The following is a 12473-nucleotide window of genomic DNA, read 5'->3' as shown; positions in this document are numbered from 1 at the left end:
GCCAAGATTCAACTTTGACTGTAAGTGCTCAGTATGCTTCAGGAGTAGCGCCCCCCACAACTACTCTCATGCTCTTCCATTAACCTAGCCATTACTAGTGATGGGCAAACTGACGCCATCCAAATTCACTATTTGCTTGCTAACTTACAAAACCAATATTATAAATTTGGTCAAAACATTTGTTACAAGATTTCCAGGTGTTTTCACATTTAAACTTACAGTAATATAGCATGGTCTGTGTATTTTTTTTAAAGTACCTTTTAAAAATTGGAGTTAAAGGCATGTTTTGTGTACACTCCCCTGGAAACAAAGCTACATAGCCATGTACCACCATTTCCAGGATGCTTTTCAGCCCCATTTACTAAAGCACGTGGTAGGAGCCACACTTCCTAGCCTCACAGAAAAGCTCTTACATTTGAGTAAGTTTTTACAAATCAGCTTATCTCAACCATAGGTACCACAACTCTCATAATCCCTGACCGCTGGTCCTGCTAGTGTGGGATGGAGGTGGACTCCAAGGTTGAGAAAGACGTTGCTGGGCTGCAACTCTTATCCTTGACTATGTTGACTGGGGCTGATGGCAACTGGGATCCAACATCTGGAGCCCACTGCATTGCTTACCCTAATTCAGCTGAACAGGTCTGGTCAGTTATCAATACTTTTTAACTTTTGAAGGACTAGAGTAAAAGTTGTCTTCAACCTTTTTAGGCCTGCAACCCACAGTGAGGCCAAACTGGTTTGGGATCCACAACTTTTTATCCTATGCTTAGGTAGGTGTGGTGCTGCTGTGACATACCTTAGATTACTGTGGCCCAGCAGTGGGCATTTAATAATGGTTAGGCCCCCCACCCCCCAGTATAGCTCAGCACTGATTATGCTTCAGGAAACTGGCCACTGCTCCAACAGTTCTGCCATCTGAAGATACTGATTTTAATCTAAAATGTTTACCGTCTATTTCAGGTAGAGGGACCACACAAAGCATATTACGACATCTTCAACATCTTAGTCATGACTTAACTGTGGCATGAAAAATGTAAATCAAGTTGGTCGAGTAGCACCTTCATGCACAAGGTAGTTCCTCTTGCCAAAAAGATAGGTGTATGCCCAATTATCACCAAACCTACCCCCAACAGCTGCGACTCCATACACTGCATCAAATGCTACAGAGAGGGCTGGTTCCCTTATCCTCAAGAGCAGCTTTGGAGGAAGGGGTATTCTACAACCAGAACCACTGCTCACAGCCTTTAAGATCATGAAAAACCTACTGAAGTTACGTAGCTTCAGGTTTTATTGTTTAGTAGAAGGTTTTATTTCCATGTAAAGAAACTGCTTTCTAAACTTATAGAAAAAAACATGCTCTACCAACTTTAGTAAAAATTCACACAGGGCAAAATGAACAAGATTAAATCTAGGTCCCTTGGGAAGTTGCTTTGCAGATGAGATCTGAGGAGCTGAGCTTGAATTTCTACTTCTCCAGTTCTTTGGCTTTTAGGTCTTGGTTATATCTGTCAGAAAAAGAATAGTCAATTATGGTTACAATTCAAGGTTTAGGTTACATACTTTAGCTTTGCCAGACACAATCTGGGTGCATGTGCTTCCAAGGAGGGGTTGCTCTTTGCCAAGGTTAAGATATAATATACCACTATTGACGGGGGCAGTGACAGAAGCAGCTTTTCCCTCCTCCCCTTAGAAGTTTTCTGATCATTGTTGACTTCTTTTATTTGGGGGGGGGGAGGTATATTTCAAGGAATGGTTTGCTCTGTTTACAATCAGACACAAAGTGAGGGAGCACTTACGGTTGCAAGGTAGGATATCTGCTTTTGAAACCCTGCCTCTTTTACAACTTCACAAATATTTGTAAGCCAACTTTTAAGATGTAAATCCCTTTTAAGCACTATTTGAAAAGTAGCTTAATTATTCTATGTTAAAAGTTGGGAGAAGGTATATAGGTAATATTACAGCTGATCTGATCTGCACTGGTTTTTAAAAGTGCCTGCAGTGCAACTCAAGGTGTTCATTTGCCATGGACCGAGTCTCCTCTACCCAAAGACTCCGCTCAATCAAGTAAAGAGGCAAAAAATGCTCCTGCTTAACTGTCTTAGTGTCACCTAGAAGCTGGAGGAATAATCACTGTGTGCCAGGAGCAGCCAGGGGCACTTACCTGGCCACCCTGCACTGGCAACACTGTGGTTTGTGGGAAAGGGAGAAAGGATAAGGAAGGTAATTGGTATTCACACTGTTCCAACCTCCCCACCACTACACCCTTTCTCTTCCCCTCCCAGTAATTTTCAGCGATGCTGGTGCCAGGAGGCCAAGTAAGCATTGCTGCCCACCCTTGCCAAACATTTTTGCTGTGTACACAAACTAGCCTTTCTAGAATTTTGAACCCTTAAGAATGGAAACTAAACTTGGGTAGATTTATTCTAAAATGCTACTAGGAAGCTTTAGATTAGGCCATATTTAAACTAGCTACAAATGATGCTTATTCTTTATACCTAACACTGTTTGATAAAGTAGCTATAGGATGGCTTCTGCCTTTACAACTGTTGCAGTTCCAATACTCAAGACAGAATACAGACTAGCACAACACCTGGCGCAAATTGACTGCTATACCCAATTGTGATCTATTTTACCAGGATATTAAGTATAACCACTGGTGGTTTGGATCAGTCAGGGATAATGCTTAAGAAGCTTCTACATCCACTCTACAACTATGTTTTGGCAGGAAGGCCAGAGCAACATTTGCATGGCTTCAAAACAGTCAGAGGAGTCGGGAGTCAGAGGGCTATCGTGTTATATCTTACCGAAGCAGTCAAGGCTAAGGATCTGACGGTGTGGGATATGCCACAATTCCTAAAGGGAGGAGAGGGTTGCCAGCTCCCAAATTCATATAGGATAGTTACTGCAGGTGCTGAAATGGAGCAGGAAGCAGGTGGAAGAAGAATAGTGCAGAAGGATTTAAGAGCCTGGCAGGGATAGGCAGGGGGATTTCCACTGCACAAGCCAAATAAAGCTTGAATATTGATAAATATAATGGTTTAGACTGGGGACTGAGAAGTCTCACAAGGAAAGGGGTGGGAACAACCCTCTTGGTTGCCATGCCTTGAGTAACACGGCAGCAATGAAGTTTCTCCGTCATCACTTCCCATGACAGAAGATTGGATGTTTCATGTACTGTTAAAGCAAATGAGTCATGCCAGGAAAAAGGTTGAGAAGCCCTAAAGTGAAGAAAGCGGCTCAGCCAGTCTGAAGAACAGATCCTAGAATAGGCTACAACTTAAAGTCTTCTGACCTACTTGCCATACCTACCTCCATATACGGTATAGCTGAGAGCCTCCAGCACAGCCAACAAAGAAGTTAACTGTAAAGAGACCCCAGTTTTTAGGAATAATAACTAGAGAATATCTCGACCAGATAAGACCTGTTGGATCATAAAGAAAGCAAAGGTTTAATATCAAGTAGATTTATTAGTACCAAAGGTCAACAATGATTGCAGTATCAGATGTTCAGATTTGGAGAAAAGTTGCATCTAAACATGATAGAAAACTTCATGCTTATGCCATTCAAGTTGAGTGTTCTCAGTTATTTATGAGGCAACCTGATTACCCCCCCCATACTTATAGAATGGAAGATGGCAGCACTAGGAACTGGCATCCCAATCCATAATGTGTTACATGGAAGCAATAACTGGTTCTTTCCTCCACAACTTCTATCATCAGGTAATGATTTTTAAACATTTAATTAAAAGATAGTTAACAGCAAAGTGAGAATAAACATACCTGTGGCCGTTAGCACAGCAGATTGTGATGTGCTGAGTTTATCTGCTGGTCTGGTCATATCAGCCATTCCAGCACATACCAAGCCCTATAAAAGGAAGTAGCAGCCAGCTTTAGTGCAGTATTATAGCAGTGTGTCTTCATTAATTAGAACCTAATCACTGGGAGTTATGGGGTGTTAGGGGAGGGGTAGCACCTCTGGTGAGGAAGACTGTGCACATTCTGGGGTAGTTTGTTCATCTTTGGTCCCCACCCTGCATTCAACTCTCACTTGTGGCTCATAGCTGTCGGAAATATTCTGGATCGGTGTTCATTGATCCTGAATTTTATTTGCCTGGAGCATTTGCCAATGTACATCTTTTTGCAGGGACAGATCCATACACAAATACAGTTTTTTGCATTGCAATTATCTCATATATTTGTTTATATAATTTTTAGATAACTTTGGACTGTTGTGGATATAATTTACATAGGGTCTCTTATTGTTGCAGCTGAAGAAGGAAGAATTTCCGAAACAGGGCCTTTTCCTGGTGCTTGGTTTCTACTCGACACACAAATACTAAGAAATAAATTTACAAAAGACTTGTAAAACTGAAATTAATCAAACCATTACTGTGGCCTGAGTTCTTGTTACTCCATTATTTCATAGAAGCTGTCAGCATGCAACAGTAGCCACACCCTCGGAATGGCTTCAAATGGCTGGCTAAACCAGGTGAAGGTAGCCAATGAGTCTCAAACCCTCAGTGTGTTAGGAACTTCCCCTGTATGCAAAGACAGGCTCTGGTAGATTGAGCGAATGAGACCAATAGTGGGTCCAACGGTCAAGAAGGTGGATTTTGCATGTACTGGAGCGGGAAGTGAGAGGGCAGATGGGGTGTGTCAGTCTGGGAAGGTAGCCCATGTAGGAGAAGGAAAACTCTGATCCTATACCTCTGCTGCTTTGTGGGATATCTTTGCGAGAAGAAAAGGTTAAGCAGTAAACCCTACACAAATTCAGAGTGGTGTCCCTAAGACGGTTGGATGGCACCTTGTATACCTCCTTCCGGCAATTCTAGCAGCCAAGCTGGTGCCAAACATATTGTTCTGCTTTCCTTTGGACCACATCAGCAAGGCAAAGAGGGAGGTCTTGTTGTCTGGGCAGCCCAGGACCTCCATACACACTGCCCAGGCTTATGCTCTAGGGAGGTCAGCTGGGTGCTGCTAACACAGCAGTTTGACTTCACCCCCGGAGGCGCACTCCAGTGTCTCTTGAGACAGACAGATTCCAGCAACACCGTTACTATAGTTCAGGCATGTCCAACAGGTAGATCGTGATCTACCAGTAGATCATTGGACATCTGCAGTAGATCACCGGTAGATCATTGGGTGCCCCCAAAGAAGCTGAACAACTGTGACTCCCCTAAAAAAAGGTCAACATTTTACCTCCTCCCTGAAAAAACTCAACAACTTTGACCTGAACCCCCCAAAATGGGCCTTTCTCCTTCCTAAAAGAAGCTCAACAACTTTGACCTGAACCCCCCAAAAGGGGGTAGATCACTGCCAGTTTTTAACTCTGTGAGTAGATCGCAGTCTCTTGGGAGTTGGCCACCCCCTGCTATAGTTCATGCACTTCACAATTTAAGAGCTAGAGTAACTCCCATGTTTAGGGGGCATGTTACATGGGAGGAAAAGTTGGTGGAGACAAATAATAAATTTTAGCTGTTTTGGACAGCCAGCTGAATCTTGTGATTCTTAATCCTGTTGAGTGGATTAAGTAGGTGAGGTGCAAATAGTGGCTTGTACTACTGCAAATGAAAGAGCAACAGTTCTTGCTGCTTTCAGAAAGCCTTCAATGATAAGGTTTTGCCTTTTTCCTGTGCTACACAGGTCAGAAATATGATTGCCACTGCCCAGTGTATCTGGTATTATTAGGCTTCAAACACTTTATAACTGATTGATGAAGCAGCTTTGCCTGTTTTAACTGAAAAAGTGCAAAGAGATTCGTCTCTACAGGAAAAAGATGGCAATTATACAACGCTGGTCCCAGAGACACCCAGCTAAGAGTTGTTTGAATTAATTAACATATTGGGCAGGAAATATTTTCTAAAAGCTTTGGGACTTGCTAGACAAGACAATACAGATGTCTTGTCACTTATTGAATACTTGGGAATTAATAAGGAGAGGGTGTTGCAGAATAAAGGTGCTACAGCTGAAAAGACCCTGCACCTCATGCTCACTCACCACGCCTCAAAATGTTAGGACACTGAGCAGGAGAAAGATCATACTACACAGGAAAGTTCATGTGGAAGCAAATGGCCCTTGAAATATCAAGGCCTGGGTATTTTAAGGGCTTTGTGCATCAAAACCAAATGCAACATTTAAGAACTGGAAAGTTGTGTTTCCCGATTCTAATAAGCAGTCTTGCTGTATTTATATTAAATGTATGTCATACTGATATTAGTGGCTTCCAACTAGTGACTATATAAAGTAGCCAATGCCATGGTTGTAAGTGCAGGTGCAACAAAACAGCACTATGCTAGTTCAGAGAGAAGATATGCAGTGTTAGTACCTAGTTTAGTAGAAATTTTTGCTAAACTGTCAGATGGCATTTCAACACAATTAAGGTGGGACTTATTTCTACATCTTTCTTCGAACATATCCAAATACTTCTCATGGACCAGCAGAATTCAGGCAAGAAGAAAGAGTTGTCTGTCTATATATACAAACAACATAATATAATTATTTTTAGTCAGGTTCAGTTAAAACACATGCACCACAATTTAATTTATTCATGTATAGCTTGCCCGTCTCCCACAAAGGGCTCCAGGGTGGAAACAGACTGGAATACATTTTTTTTTGGGGGGGGGGAGTCTTGTGGCACCTTAAATACCGACCAATTATTTATGACATAGGCTTTTGTAGACTACAGTGCACTCTTTTCAGATGTATGATATGTTATCTTGAGCTACATGTATTAGATGTGGGAGAAGTGTAAAACAGTGAGGTCAGAAGCAAATGAAATGCAGTACAATAGTGATAATTACTAGCAGTAGCCAGTCACAACAAAAAATTGTCAGTAGTACAAACCTCTTCGCAACTTACCCATTTCATAATAGGGGCCCAGAAAAACACTGTTTTAGGACCTGAAAGAGAAATATTTCATTAGCTACATGATTCTGCTGTGTGCCGATTTGCACAAAACCACTGAATTGTGTGAATTATTAAAACAGCAAGTAGCCTTGATGCATATGCACCAACAAAATGGTTATGTTTTATACTACAGCACAGGGGAGAAGTGATAAAAGCTCTTCTGCTGAGGTGCAATCAAATATCTGAAAACAAGAAATGGGAGTTATGACACAAAGGACAGTTTTACCAAAGTGGTGGGAGAAAATGCAGATGACACCCACACACATAAAGAAATATAATCCCCTGCCTCTGGACTGCTACATTTGTCCAGAGGTACCAGGCATCACTTTCTGCCATGATTAGCTGGGGGCCCCATCATTTGTGGGGCAGGAACAAATGTTTCTGTCTCTAGTACAGTACTTGTTAACAGTGCAAAAACTAAAACAGATCCACAAAGTTGCTTTTCTCCTGCAACATAGGTTTTGCAATTGTCTGTTGATCCCTTTTTCCTTATGTGCAATCATAATACTTACACAACTCTCTTCAAAGCACTTCATGAGGAATCTGACACCAAGCTGAATGCATATTCTGCTTCCTACCTTCTGTTGTCTGACCTGTTCAAACTACTTTTGTACCCTTTTCTTTTGTAGCACCTGAAGGATTTGTTACAAACACTTTGAGGTGTAATTAAAAGAAATGCAAAAAACAGTGTTGCTCCAATGGAAGTGATGGCCAATTTCAGGATTCTCTGGAGCCATTCTTCTTCAGAGATTAAACCAAGGTCTTAAAGAGTATTTTGCCGTACAATGTGACCTTTTCACAGGTAGTGGGCTCTATAGCAGCTTCATTAAGTGTGCACCCCAAAATTGGGATTCCCTCCAATCCCGTGCCAATTTTTTGCAGTCATTTTGCAGTGCGAACGCTGCATTACCGAGTAATTGCTACATGAATTGGGGATCATAGGTATCACCCGGAAACCCAACATTGTTTGAGTCACTCCAACCCTTTTTGTAGCAAAACCCTCACATTTTGCAGCACCTCCAAAATTAGGTTACTGTCTTACTCATTGTGGGGCCATACTAGAGTTACTGTTCTTCACCTTTGTTTTTCAATGAATGTATGAGACTGGTGCACAATCACTAAACAACAAGAGAACTGTCTGGCAAGTTCACATTGTTGGTAATACCCCACCTCTGTTTTTAGTGTATATTAAGTTTAAAACATACTTAGAAGATGCCCCAAAGAGCTCACTAGGATTGCCTTCTGAGAAGCAGAACTTGCAAGTCAACAGTTACTCACTTGTGAAGGTGCAGCAAGATGTGGGCATTTCCCCACAAAAAGGTTGCAAAACCATTGCAAAACTTAGGTACTGATTTGAAGAGGAGCCCAAATTTCAGGGCTTGTACTTAATGAAGCTATCTGTAGGGTTTGGTGCCACCTAACAATAAATCTAATAGTTAAGGCCAGGGCATTGCATATGAAACACAAGACATAGATCACACAGCGGTACTATCAGAGCAGGACTTTGGGGGCAGAGGTCCAGGGTCCCACTCAACAGAGTGATCAGAAGGGCCCCCAAATGCAGCAGGACTGATTTACCAATGTGTGAAATAATACAAATTGCCTTCTAAAGGTGGCAAAAGTACCATTAAGTCCGAAGACTAAAATTATGCAGCAGCAGCAGCAGCACAGATAATATGTATATGTGACCTTTAAGTAAGGAATATTCCAAACAAGGACAAGTTGGTTGTGTTTTGCAAGCAGCTGTGTGTCAAATACACCAGTAGAACAGGAACCTAGCTGACCAATTGCTAAATAAATTACAAAGTAACTTTTACAGCTTTAATTATCCACTAGAGTCATCATTCATCCCCTTTAGGGGATGAACCACACTGTGGAAAGGACCGAACGGACCTGCATAATATTGGGATTAACTGCTAATTGGAAAAGGAGGAAAGCAGCAGTGGGTTTTATGTGCTTTTAATTTTAATCCACAAACATGATACAACAGCTTTTATGGAGCTCATTCTATATACTAAACATTCCAAATTGACAGATTTTTTGGTAACACAGAGGTGTCAGGAATGCTGTATAGAAGTTGTTCTAGAGTTATAAGCTATACAACTCAGAGAAACATTGAGAAGTCAGGATGTTATGTAGGTAAATGAAGATGCTACTTTCACTGATGGGATTATTCAGGTTGGTGGTTTTTTTTAATCATTATTCCTAAATATACTTAAATTTGTTGCAATCTGTGCATTTCTTGCAAGACAGCAGCACAGTTATTCTTGATGCATTTGAGGAATTCTAAAGAGCTTTCTATTCAGAGGAGCTACACAAAGAACAAATGGAAACCACCAAGTCATGTGGTGCTGCTGCCAACACCAACTTTCTATTGCATAGCAACAGTCACGAAAAGCAGAGATGGCTACTTTTCAGAACTTTCATGACCTTTAGCAAGACTGACAAACTACTGTGGAAGACAGAAAAAGTACTGAAATAAGTATAGATAATTAGGGTGTTTCACAAACCAGATGTGACAGGATTTTCCCCAGCTACTGCAGCTTGTATTCTAGGTAAAATGTCACTTATCAAATTAGGCCATCAAACTGACCTGCACCATGGACATGACGCAGATTTGGAAAATATGCCTGAATGCCAACAGCAGTTCAAACTTGGACACTCAGTTCAACAGGTATGAAACTAAGCCACATGAGCCAACATTTGTCAGAAGCTCTTGAAGAAATGCTTTTTGGAATAAACCTTTTCCTACATGTAGACAGTAAACTATTATTCCACGAATCCCCTTTTCCAGACAGTGAAGATGACCTTGTGAGGAAAGGCATCTGCAACACCTGACAATAATTTAGTGTAGTCCTTTCATTGCTTGACCTTACTTTAGAGCCTTAATAATACAGCAAATACATGAACTGCTCATAAGGTATGTTTCACAAACATTATGTCAGTAATCCTCAGCACTAATACAGCAAATACATGAACTGCTCATAAGGTATGTTTCACAAACATTATGTCAGTAATCCTCAGCACTATTAAGTTAGAGCAGCACTGTAATTTGCTACCTACAGAATCCTGAGCAAACACTGAATCAGACAGTTCTCAATCTAAAGTCAGGGACTATACCAAAGTCATGACATGCAAGACTAATTTTAAATTTGCATAAATGTGAAGTAGAGTCCCAACTTCCATTTTAAAGTACAATATGACAAGTTTTGCACTACTATAATTCAGTATTTGTATTCACACTTCCTTGACAGACAGTGGTTTATTCCTTCTGCAAGCTTCTTTCACAAGAAATAAATGTTTCTGCCATCAGGGCTTTGGTATCAGTTGGATCACCTTTCATGCTCCTTGGTATTTTTATTTGTGTAACAGGTATAGTACTTTGCTGAATCCAAGTCTCCCAATAAAAGCTGAGACTATAAAGTAGCATATTGCAGGAACATGTTATGTTCTGCACAGAGAATTTACATCCACAATTAAGTAATGCAGTTACTGAAGTATAGATAAGATCAGCTTTTGCAACTACCAGAAAATCTTATGACAAGGATTCCTCTGTCCAAACACCACAAACCGGCTTGCACTAAAGAGTGGCAAAGGAAGAAATAATTTTGTTAATTGATTTTCGTCTTTTTATAAAGCCCATCTACAAATGACCTCTAAAGGTTTCACGCTGGAGAGATAGTGAAGCCAAAGAAGCCAGTTGCAGATAAAAAAGGAAAGATAAAGAGCTTCATGTTTAAAAATGGATTATAAGTAACGATAAGAGATTACCAGTACTTTCCCCAGTGATTAATCAAAGGGTGATTATTCAGTCTAGAGGAAAAGTCAGCAACAGAGCAGGAATCTGTAATCAAGTCTACCAGTTCCCTAATTTTTAGACTATTTTGTTATCCAGTTATGTTGTTGTATGGCTGCTGACAGCCACCAAGAATCACAATGTTTTAGGAAGTTTTAAGAAAAACCTAATGGCAGTTTCCACTGAAAACCTATATTTCAAAAGCCCCTTGAAAGAACTGAAGAGAGTCTCCTGACAATATGATAATTGAGGGATGGTGTGTGTGTGTGTGTGGGGGGGGAATTAATTCCTAGAACTCACTGCTTTTCTTTCAACGTGCATGGGAGTAAAGTAGTCAGCTACCTTTCTAGGACCTACTGTATAATTTCTGCTGTTAGGGAAGCATTAAGGATTTTAGTGGGCCCTAGGCAACAGAACTGCATGGAATCCTTTCTGAAGATGCAAGTTTTTGAGGAGCTGGTGCAACCTAAGCAGCATCCCTTCACAAGAAAATAATTTTGTAAAGGAGCAAACAGTTGCAAGATTGACCCATGCCATGTAGGAAAGCCCCAACTTTATCCTCTAAGCTGACTGGCTTCAGTGAAGGACAGGCATCTTGAATTTTAAATAGCAGCACAGAAAGAGGACTTTCAGCAGGTGCAGCTTCTCTTACCCCTATATGACAATTTCTCTTTGCATCTGGTCACCATATTAAATCTCTCTCACCATTCCTAGTGAAAGGCAGAGTTTGTTTTCCCAGAAGAATCTGTGTCAAAGAGGACAAACAGAACTTTGACTTCTATGCAGCCTTTGTTAACGACGACAATAACAATTAACCAGCAGGAAGCAGCAGCATGGAAGGACTGGTCTCAGGCTGTGCAAAGCAGGCCAAAAAACTGCAACTCAGACCTCCACAAAGCCCACCCCTCCCATCACCATGGAAGAAATGCTACCACCTTGCAGGAGATCTCAAGGACAGAGACTAAACCATCTACTTTGCCATGTCTCCAAGTACTAACCAACTCTGACCCGGGACTTTTAAATTTTATTTCTACCCCACTTTTTGCCAAAGAATTCTGCCCCCACCCTGGCCTTTTCCTACCCTCCATAATCCTGTGAGGTAGGCCAGTATGAGAGATGGCAACTGGTACAAGGCCAACGGCCATGAGGAGATGAACTCCAGTCCCTGGTCTGGAGCGAGCAGAATGACCAGATACAACACAAGTGCACATTTTTCACTACTAGGGTGGCCGTGGTCTCTCCGCGTTTATAAGCGGGGAATTGAGGCACTGGAGGGTGGGAGGGGGCTCGGTTTTGTTTCCACGCATATATTATTTGTTTTCATAAATAAGTGCTCTCTCTCACACGCACACCATTTCACGAGTTATCCCCAGCTGGCGAGCAAGGAAACGACCTTCCCCATCTCCTCCTTCCCTCAAATACCTGCCGGGTGGTTGTACAAGGGACGCAGCCGGGGCGGCAACATGACCTCGATTCGGTCCAGGAACCGGTGGTAAGAGGCACGAAACCCTGCGGCGGCGGCCGCCATTCTGTGTGCGGATGACAGCGGCTGATGCAACGAAGCCCCCGCTCGACCTGTCGTTGTCCTTCTCCTCTTCACACCGTCTGAGCAGAGGAGGGGGTTAAACACAAAAACCCACAACCCCTCCTCACGCACAGAAGCAGGGTGGTGGGGCGAGCCGCTGTTCCTGATTTTGATTTGTTCACGCACGGAGCAAGAGGCGGGGTTTAAACAGCTGGCTTTCGCGTTACTGGCTAGCTACTCCATTACC

At 41.9% G+C, this 12473-nt stretch overlaps 1 protein-coding gene across 1 annotated transcript; it reads right to left on the bottom strand.

The window, feature by feature from the left end:
* Positions 1-1270: 1270 nt before the first annotated feature.
* Positions 1271-12327, bottom strand: MPC2 (mitochondrial pyruvate carrier 2). Its single transcript, XM_033146768.1, has 5 exons — positions 12124-12327; positions 6858-6898; positions 3780-3864; positions 3310-3421; positions 1271-1505 (listed from the first exon to the last, which is right to left on the bottom strand). The coding sequence occupies exons 1-5, from the start codon at positions 12227-12229 to the stop codon at positions 1466-1468; spliced, it is 384 nt and encodes a 127-aa protein (XP_033002659.1). The 5' UTR covers positions 12230-12327; the 3' UTR covers positions 1271-1465.
* Between the last annotated feature and the right edge of the window lie 146 nt (positions 12328-12473).

The sequence above is a fragment of the Lacerta agilis genome, chromosome 4, assembly GCF_009819535.1.
Source record: "Lacerta agilis isolate rLacAgi1 chromosome 4, rLacAgi1.pri, whole genome shotgun sequence".
NCBI lineage: Eukaryota > Metazoa > Chordata > Lepidosauria > Squamata > Lacertidae > Lacerta > Lacerta agilis.
This window is presented reverse-complemented; position numbering and strand designations above follow the sequence as displayed.